Source organism: Malurus melanocephalus, unplaced genomic scaffold, assembly GCF_030028575.1.
Source record: "Malurus melanocephalus ecotype Western Australia unplaced genomic scaffold, MMel_1.1 scaffold_100, whole genome shotgun sequence".
Lineage (NCBI taxonomy): Eukaryota > Metazoa > Chordata > Aves > Passeriformes > Maluridae > Malurus > Malurus melanocephalus.
Genome location: NW_026623332.1, coordinates 1882132 through 1892197, shown reverse-complemented (window position 1 = coordinate 1892197; position 10066 = coordinate 1882132). Strand labels below are relative to the sequence as shown.

Here is a 10066-nt window from a genome sequence, read left to right as displayed (position 1 = left end):
TTGTAGGTGAAGAAAAATATTTATGTAATGTTTGAATAGGACTTTGAAGAATCCTAATTCAAGTTATATAAATTTCTATTTCATTTTAGTAAAATGTTCAGACTGCAGATTTCTTGTTCATCTGTGTTGAATCTMCATTTAAGAAACTTTTGAAGCTTGRTTGCAGTGGAGTTGCATCTTACAAATGTGTACATTCTGACATCAGATAGAGCCTTTACTACTCTCCAAGGGACCCCATTATCAAATATTTGCATAAAATTATGGAATGTTTCTAGCTTCCTGAAAGATGTCAGTGAATAKCTCTGCATAATTTACAAACTACTGCTCATGATGAAAGGTTAGAAAAAGCTTATTGCTGTCTTTTATTCAGTAATTATTTGTATGTACCTTTCCTATATACTTTGAATCGATCTCTGAACACACCAAGGAAGAATATCTCCCTTCATACAGTCTTACAAAAAATAAATGAGGATGATGAGCATTGAAAAAGRAAAGGAGAAGAAATGTAAGAAAACAGGGCTGTCCAGACTCACAGATCAGTTGTGTTGCAACTTAATACACAAGATGATTGCAAACATTTGTTTAAACCAAATAGTGAAACAGACCACCCACAGCAGTGGACAACCTAGTTAACCTTCTTCCATTCCTTTCTGTTTTGGAGTTTGGTATTTATGTTGGGGTTTTTTTTTCAATTTGTAAAATCTTGTTTGTGCACAATGAAGCCAGACTTCAACTGTTTGGTTTTATTCATGAATGAGCTGGTGTGTTCTTAGAAGCAGAATACCCAAATTCCACTTTTGGAAGGGCTGCCTTGTGCCTGAGGAATTTGTGATTGCACAGGTTTAATCAATACCACAGTAAAATCACTTACTGTCTGATACATGTTTTATTACCTTAAACTATCTCCTGTGAAACACGCAAACTATAACATGTAGAAAATCAAAGGAWACATCATTGCTGTCTTGTCCTGATACACACCATTTAATACCTTATTATTTTTTATGGTAGTTTTATTGAAGAATTGCTGGGGTTTTTTAGGGCACATCTGTAAGAATGATGACATGTTCCTTGACTTATGTCTTCTTTGAAGAGTTTTTTTTCTCTTCTTTCACTCTTTCTTTTAAACAGCGGGAACCAGACTTAACTAATTTCATCAGAATTAATGATTCCTTCTTCTTGGTTGCCTTCTTTGACTAGTACCAAATAATTTAAGCCCTCTTGGTTCCTTGTTTCCATTAGCGTGGGCGAAAGAACGGTGTCTGAATCTGCAGGGGGAATATCATCTGCATTAAAGGAAAAAAAAAATTAAAAAAGAAAACAAGAGGGAAAAAAATTCAAAAGAAAAAGAATAATCCAATAGCCCAGTAAATGTAGTATTAGAGAGCAAACAAAATCAGACAGCTGTTGGAGAAAGATGGTCTAGTGACCTCATAAGAATGACTGATGATTCAAATTTATTTTCTGCTATTGTCTGCGTGGACCAGAAAATTAACTAAATTTTCTTGGGAAATAATTCTTGGGAAAATTAACTAAATTTCACTTGGGGAAGATTGCTTATCAGTGTTCATACCTCCAGAGGCAGCAATGCAGTCAAGAATACATGATTTGCTTCTTTCCCTTCTAAAGAAGCATAAAGCTAAACAGATTTTAATCTGAACCTTTGTAATAATCCTCCTAATAATGTTGCTAAAGAGTCCTGTAACATTGGCAGTTTTCTATCTACAAAATCATTACACCTTTCTCTCTAGAGAACTAGTCTAGACTTCTGTCTCTCTAGTATTCCGCCCTCCTAGAAGCTTAAACTTGGTAATCCATTGTGGTTTTCATATTTTTTAAAGTCTTTCTATTTTTTCCCTAATTTGATGCAATTAATAAGTACATAGTTGTTTGAATTCTATTGCAGGGGATATATATTTTTTAAAATTAAAAAAAAAATTAACTAAATGCTCAAGTTATAACTGCTAATATTTTTTGTGTTTATTTTTGTAGTGTACTTTCTTTTATTACACTCCCTTCTTATTTGACTTAATAACTGAAAAATTAAGGGTGACACACAGGGTTGTCTGTTTAGAGGAATCACAAGCATTGTGCTGTTCCACCAGACAACACACAATTTATTATGTCACTATAATCACACACGTCCCTAACCTATAATGCCAGAAATTTATTCTGCATGCTAGAATCCATTAGGAAATATGAAAAGTCCAAAGGAGAATTTTGATTTTAGAAACCTGTTAATGAGACGGGGTTAGGAGCACAGAGCAAACTGTGGTCACAGTGACTGACAGCAATGAAAAATTATTTGTTACTCACTTTGTCAGTTCAGGGCTATTATGGCCATATTTAGTAATTGAGCACCAACTAAGCCCTTACCAACCAACTCAGCTATTTGTAGGTTTTTGTGTTTAATTTAATGGGAACCTTCAGGGGCAAGTTGCTTCGGAAAAGGCACACAGGCAAATGCTGAGGGGACATTTGCAGCAAACTCTTAAGAGGGAAACCTTAAAATAAGGACCCAAGTAAAACTGGGTATTTACAGACCAGACATATGCCGGCTGACCTGCCTAAGTATAGAACACTAGAGGAGCATTCAGATTTGTTTCCTGTATAAGTATCTGGAACTGATGAGGTGATGTTTACACAAATGTGAGTATGAGGTCACTGAGATATTTTTACCAGATATATAGATACATTACTAATTCTTTCCCCAACAGGTCTGAAGAACTACAGAATATATAAAATTTTATAATCCTTTTTCAGCTTACGCACCACTGTGTTTCTCATTTCAGAAAAAAACAGCTAAAAATCGAACACCTTGCCTTGGTTTCATTTTTTGAGCTTTGGGAACGCAATAAGGAAGAAATACTACTTTTGCAGAATATTCTTATCATGTCCAATGATGGAGGAAGAATATAATATTAATGACCTTTCTCCTATGACATGATGTGTCTAAGATACATTGCCACTTTCACAGTGAYATTTTTGCCTGTAAGTGCCCTTTCCTTCACTGTTGAGTCACCTCTTCGTGCAGTGTTGAGCGCTGATGGAAGTTTAGCACCATTCTGATGTACAAGGCAAAGAAGCTACACGAAAGTTTCTAGTTATACAGTACAATGCTTGACAGTTAGGTAAGTCAGCAAAGCAAGCAAATAGTTTTTGCTCATTTAGTTGGAGCAGAAGAAYGGATGGAGACAGAAAATACTAAAAATTAGTGAACGAAGAAAAATRTTCATGATATGTTGTGAAATTCCCCCAGACATGTGAGGACTAGAAGCACTACGAGCACCCTGGGAAGCCGTAAGTCTATTCAGAGAATTCTGAATAAACTTTGGAAGGCCCTCCCAAAAAAATGTTAAGAAATTGAAGAAAAATAGGAACTGGAGTGGAAAGGCAGGTCAGTATATTTATGAGATATCATTATTTTCTTTTCAGTTTTAACATTGCTAAAATTAGTTGATTGATGTACAGTCATGCTGGGTTATACGTGAGTAAATGCAGGGTAAACCATGTGATGTGATCCCCTCAGATTTCACAAGCAAAGAGCTGGGCTGAGTCAACAAAACACCCCAAGAGGAGACATCCAAGGAACACCTTCATGAAATCTGAAGTCGTGCTGGAGAGTCAACTCTAAATGCTTGAATTCTGAGGGGATGTCTACACTGTGAACTGCTGCAGAGTGTAGAGTTACTCATATTTGCTTAAAACAGMCTACCTCAGGGCACGAGGCAGGCTAGTTCTGTCACTCCAGAGCTTTGCACAGGCTGATGGATACTCCACTGAGAAGCAGCTTCCCACCGAGCTCTGTGCTGTCTCRGGTAGATGGCTTCCAACAGCTAAAATGGCATCCTCAAAGCGCAGCATTGTACTTGCACCACTCAGGTCCTAAATGCATGTGGCTTTGACCTTTCTGCACACTTTCCCTAGTAGAGCTGTGCTTAGAACTTAAAGCTTGTGCTTAAAACRTGTGCATAAAGCACATCTGAGCCAAACTGCAGGTAAATTAATCATAACACCTCTCCAGGGATAGGCAGAAGCTTTCTCTAGAGAGCCCCACATTAATSGACACAAGAAACAATGATAGCCTGACTCATACTAATGAGGAATAGAGTTTGCTTGCTTAGCCTCCTCTGAGAAGGCCAGCCCTGCCCTGATAAAATCTGTGCTTCCCCCTTCCCAATCCCACCATCTCAGTCGGCTGTTTCCTGCCGCAGGGCAGCCACGGTGCCGAGCCGGGCCACGGATCCTTCCTCACGATCACAGAGTGCCTTTCCTTGCCTGCTTGGTAAACTCTGGGGGCTCACAACATGTTTTGCAGTCCTGCCTGGAAGGGTGCAAATTTTTGTGATGTCTTGATAAGCAGATGAGGGTTTTTTGGTGTTTAAATTCAAGAAGGTGACAACATTTAAGAAGAAAAAGAATGTCAGTAGAAAAGCTGATTGGTTGAGACTGAATAAACTGATCTGGAGATGGTGATCTTATATTACAGCTATTTCAGGGCCAGATCCTCAGCTAGCATAAATTAATGAAGTTCCATTGAAACCAGTGGGGTGCCACCAATTTGCACCAGCTAAGTAGCCAGCCTGAGACGTTACTAATTCTGGGTAACATAATCCCATATGATGCTTAGCACCTTCAATATGGTAAGGTATTTAGAAGCGCAGCCACATTTGCTTTTTCTCAGTAATGCCCTCCTGTTTTTCTCATACATACTCTGCTCTTTGTCACTGCTACACAATGTATGTGGCAGTAAACAAGAGACTGGCTRACTTATTGGCATGGATGAAAGATATACCCCACAGCAAACATATTCAAGAGAAACACTTGATGACATATCTTTCTWAAGGTGAAAAGGGTGGCTATTGAACCTTGACTTCTTTGCCTCAGCCACATTGGTTAGCTCAAGGAGATAGTTCCTGTATAGAGAGTATTTTCCTGATACCTGATGGCCACCTGGAGCTGGAGGTGCTGTGTTTCAGTTTCTGCACATAGCCAGTAAGAATATAAATAGAACTAATATATATCCGCTTTAATACTCCACTCTGTATTATGTATCAGTGGAGATATATCTGTGTTTCCTGTCTAATGAAGCATATGATCTTGCATGGTTTGAGGGTGACTCACTGAGCTTTGCTATTCTGTCAGGCACTAAAGGTGGTAAAGATAAGAATTGTGTTCACCCTACATTTCCCCTGCACTAACCTGCTTGGAGCATTGCCTTTCTTTTTATTTCAATATATTTTTTAGAGAACTGTGGACTGAAATCCCTATGTGCAAGAAGCTGTCCTAGTAATTAGACAATTTCTCACCTAGCTTATTAATACTTAAATTTATTATTTATAATATAAAAGTACAAAAAAAAACCTGTTCCACATTTGCTGCAATGAAGTAAGGCTATACAAATATGAAAACACTCCCTTYCTCCAGGTTACAAAACAGGATTCATTTTACCAAGTTTTAACCACCAAGGTCTTACATGTCCAATTTAAGCTCCTTGYCTAGACTGTCTTTACAACCAACTGAGAAAGGAGGAATGAATTGCTTTGTGGAGATGTTTAATCCACATCCTTGCCTTTATACATTAGCATCCCCTGAATATGTCTACAACTCTCTGGTGACCATCAGACAGCTTAGACACCCAGGGTAAATGCAGTTGTTATGTTTTAGTTGTCTATATCTATCCACATCTGTCTGCACAAATGTCAGCCCTTAAAATATTATATCATCTGATTTTTGCCCTCAGTMCATGGCAAAGTGGTGGCATGACTTCACTTGCAGCACCATATGGCTCATRTGCACTCTCTGGAATCAAACACCATTTGTCTGGAGTGCCAATAAGAAATTATTACACCACCAAGTCCCCCTTTTCTTGCAGTGTTGTAACCACTCACTCTTTTTTGGAAGAAGCCTTTTCTCTGACCTTTGCTGGCTTTGGGTCAGCCACTCACTAAGCTAAGTGGGGAAGAGGATTACTGAATTTCAGAAAAATACAAAGGAGACTAGATACAAGGTTCTAAAAATGTCTCTTATCAACACATCTGCTTCAGAGAAGCTTCCGTTTGCCCAAGTGATTACTTTACTTTCAGAGAGGTGTGTGGAATAGTTTTTAAAAGGCAGTTGGGTTTAGGAAAATAAACTGGCAACTCTTACAAGGGGAACAGAAAACAAGAGCTCAGCAGACAGTGCAAACATATAATTAATGGTGAAATCACTGATTCYAACTTTTAATATCAAGTCCTCTCAGGACAAAATTTTGCACAGAGATTTTTAAAAAAATACAAGTGACAGTTTTAGCAAACATCTGAACTGATGAAAAAATAAATACACTGGCTTTGAGGGAAAAAARAAAAAAAGAAAAAAGGAAATGTTACAAAATTTTAAGTCTTGTATCTTCCCACATTTTTTCAAGCAATATCTCCAGTTTAGGGATTTCAAAAACATGGTTTTGAGTCCAAATATGTYTCCTTTCAGTCTTTAATCTTTTATCCTGGATTTCCTCCAACTGCCCAGCATYTCCTCTTGCCAGAGGAGCCTCTTTTTCTGAGCAATGAGACATCTTTTCCACATAGGTCCAAAAGGCATTGCAAGGATCAGCTCTGATAAGAATAGTCCTTCTGGGTCACAAAGGCAAGAGGTGTCTCCAGCTGCTAAATGCCCAGTTGTCTGATGCTGGCAAAGGTGTTTGCCAAATCAAACAGGTGTTTYCATCTGCAAAGGGGCACTCGTGGCACCTGAAAAGCTACAGTGCTSTCTTATATGTGCAAATCTAAAAACTGTTTTCTGAAAATAGATGGTCCRGTTATTTTTACAGCAATGCAGGGCCATCCTTCTAGCATGTTGCACTTCTCGGAACTGGGGGAAGAGCAGACAATCTTTCAGCAATGAATGGGAACTCTGGTGACAGAGCCTGTGCTCAGTAAATTCCTATTGAATTTAAAACCCACTGATGTCTCAGTCCTACAGCTGGATAGTGCTGCCCTCACTCAAATRAATATTGTTACTGCTACTTCAGGCCCCCAGTCAATATCTTGGAAAAGACTGTAAGAGCAAGAAGGAAAAACCCYACATTGGTAGACCCTGGTTGTGAGCTTGCTTCCCTCCCTTCCCATGCAGCAGTGCCAGGAGGTGCTGGTATTGCTCAGGCGTGTTTATTGACACTTGAAACCTGCTTTAGAAGGGTAACTCGTGCAATAACRCAGCATGTGCCCCTTTTGCCATCCCCATGCTATCCTGATAGCATGCTGCCCACTAACAGACTRTCTGTATTGGCTTACGCACACTTGCCCTCTCTGTGTCATACTGCACCAGCATKAAGGTTATGAGAAAATCTGATATTTTTCAGCTCTCCCACCAATGAAATTCACCAGCAACATAAATGGACCTGCTAAAAGTGTGAATACCCATGAGTAGGCAAGACTCAACAGAATTTGGAAGATGTATGATTCCCTGTAAGGCTAAGTATTTTGAGGCGTGTCATTTCACTTYGCTTGACATTTGTCTCTTTCTTTTGGAATTAGGTCACCTGGTGAGAGCAAGCATTTCTTGGCAAGACGCTCCTGACTGGAGTTCCATTACACACAAAGGCCAATCMCTGTGCAGCATTTTTGGAAAATATCATCCAGGACAATCCATCATGGAACAGTCTTTTGGATTGTTTTGGCTGTCATCCTTCAACTACTACTACGAACACAAGAAACACTTCACTTAGTCCCAGCTAGAAATGAATAGACATTTTTAAAATCACCAACTTACTATACAATGTATTCTAAATTACAGACTGAGACATATTCCACACCTCAAACCATTTTTGACAGGGTCATAGTGGAGCAYACATTTTAGTCTGGAAACTCAACTAGAACCTGGATGGCCTTTTCTTGCTTAAATCAATCTCACTTCTGGAGCTTACATTTCACTGAATTCCACTGCCTGAGATTTACATGGCAGGCAGAAAAACTGTCGAATTAATTCAAGGCTGGAGAGCTACAGAAAACTGACATGCCCCTTATCAGATTATCCAGCAACATTAAGACATCATGAGGATTCCAGGCTTCCAGTCAAGTACATGGCAAAACATTTTAATGGACTTACTAAGACTGTGCTTGGGGAAAGAGGGAGATAACCTACAAGTGAACTAYGAGTATACAGGAAAATAAATATGTGCACTATAGAAACATGTAAAGAGCTAGMCAAGTGTTTAGTCTTTTAAAAYACATTTAAATGGAAGGATGATATGWAGGCAAATAAAATTCAAGCTACCMCATTTCCTKATAGGTATTTCCTATATGAAAATCACCAAATGAGCCTGAGGAGAATTTAGGGAGTAGTTTTGAGAACTGAAGCATGAAAGCATTGATTGGAAGCATGAAAACAGTTGCTTTTTCTTGTCCTCCCAATGCAGATCCAGTAACGGGTCTGCGGCAACMGCAGTGGGGCAGAACCTATGGAAAGGGAAGAAYGGGGAAAGCCAGAAGRGGAAAYATGGGGAAAGGTCTGAGGCYCAGGAAGAGWGTGTGCCAAGCARAAACTCTGAGAGYCAAAGCTTTGCCTACACTGAATTGYCCTTCTTACCACAGTGGGCCAGGTTTTACCAAGTAAGTTATTATAAATAGGCTTAATGGAGTCTGATTTTAAAAGTGACTGCTGGAAACAGATTCCCTGACAGAAACCTACATTATGGAGTACTGCTATTATTAAGACCACCCTTAAAGTCCATTATACTACTACATTTTCCACAGTAAACTGGTTTTCTTTCTTTCAAATATTTTTCATTCAAACTGAAACTTTTTATGTAAACCTCAATCCATATTTCTCCTATGCAACATTTAGTCATTACTAAGAATGCAACTTCTGTTCCTGGCAAACAAACAAAGCAATGGCGTTTTATCTGTGACCTCTGCTGTGTGGCAGAACCTGAAATTTTGGCAAAAGAATGGTTTTTACATTAATAATATGCATTTGTCATCACAGTAAAAGTAATTATTTGCGTAGATTGAGCAAGTTAAAAACTGGAGAAAGATCAGGCTTAGCTGACACATGCTAAGCAGAGATTTGTACTGAAATTTAAATTCTTTCATGTTACATTTGTGCCAGGCCTGCTTCACCACAAGGACAGCACCTATATTCCAGACTCCTTCCTCAAGTCCAAGCAGCAGAAGGGCAGGCTTCTCCAAAAAATTCAGCCCTGCTGAAGATTTTGACAGGTATCGATATAATGCCACAAGAATTCCTTAGCTCCGTTAGTTTTTTTGTCTCTGTTGCCTGTGGAATTAGGGAACAGAGAGAAGAGAYGTCTAAGCTAGGAAACCAAACTAGCTCAGGAGTAGCTACGAGCAGTTGAATCAGTCCAGCCCTGAGCCAGTGAATGTTCCTGTAGCCATCTGAAAATCAAACACCTCGTGTGAGATACTGCAGCTGAGATGTTKTACACTGAACCCTACCAGGAGTAAYGTGTTTGGGRGRACCCTGCCTGAGYAGAGAYGATGGACCAGGTGAGTTTCTGWGCCCTCCCAATCTCACCCACCCTGTGACTCTGTGTGAGCCAAGCTGAAGGTCACCTTATCATGCCACTTATCATCAGTGAAGAATGAGGCAAAAGCTGACCCCTTTCCTGCTACGAAACATGCTTAAAAAAGAGAGGTTATCACTTTCTGAAGGTGTCTCTGCTGTTGATGACAGAGCTACCTAGAAGAGTATCCTAGATGAGACTCYTAGCTTGTAGACAGCTGCATTTAGGTGAGATAAAGTCCATTCAAAATGCAAGGCCTATTAGTTCGGGCATAGTGCCTAATTTATTGGCTGTACTCCTTTCATGAGCTACTGCCAGGCTTACTTTTGTGCTAGACTATGTATCTCTTTCCTGAATATCATTATGGAGAGCTAAGATACCCTTAAAGAAACTAAAGAATCACAACATATGCAAATTTGCATTATTGCATAAGGGGGCAAATTCAGCTGTTAAAAAAGCATGAAATGATAGATTATCTCATAAAAAGACCGTGCTGATCTCATCACGTCTTTATAAAGTTTTTAGTTTTGTAAATATGACATGAACAGACTGGGTTTGGCATAA

At 39.1% G+C, this 10066-nt stretch overlaps 1 protein-coding gene across 1 annotated transcript in view; it reads right to left on the bottom strand.

The window, feature by feature from the left end:
* Window positions 1–644: 644 nt before the first annotated feature.
* ROS1 (ROS proto-oncogene 1, receptor tyrosine kinase) overlaps window positions 645–10066 on the bottom strand; it is a 66462-nt gene continuing 57040 nt past the window's right edge. The window contains exon 44 of the mRNA XM_057368988.1: window positions 645–1283. Within this exon, the coding sequence (XP_057224971.1) occupies window positions 1141–1283 (143 nt within the window). The 3' untranslated portion in view covers window positions 645–1140. The remainder of the gene's footprint in view (window positions 1284–10066) is intronic.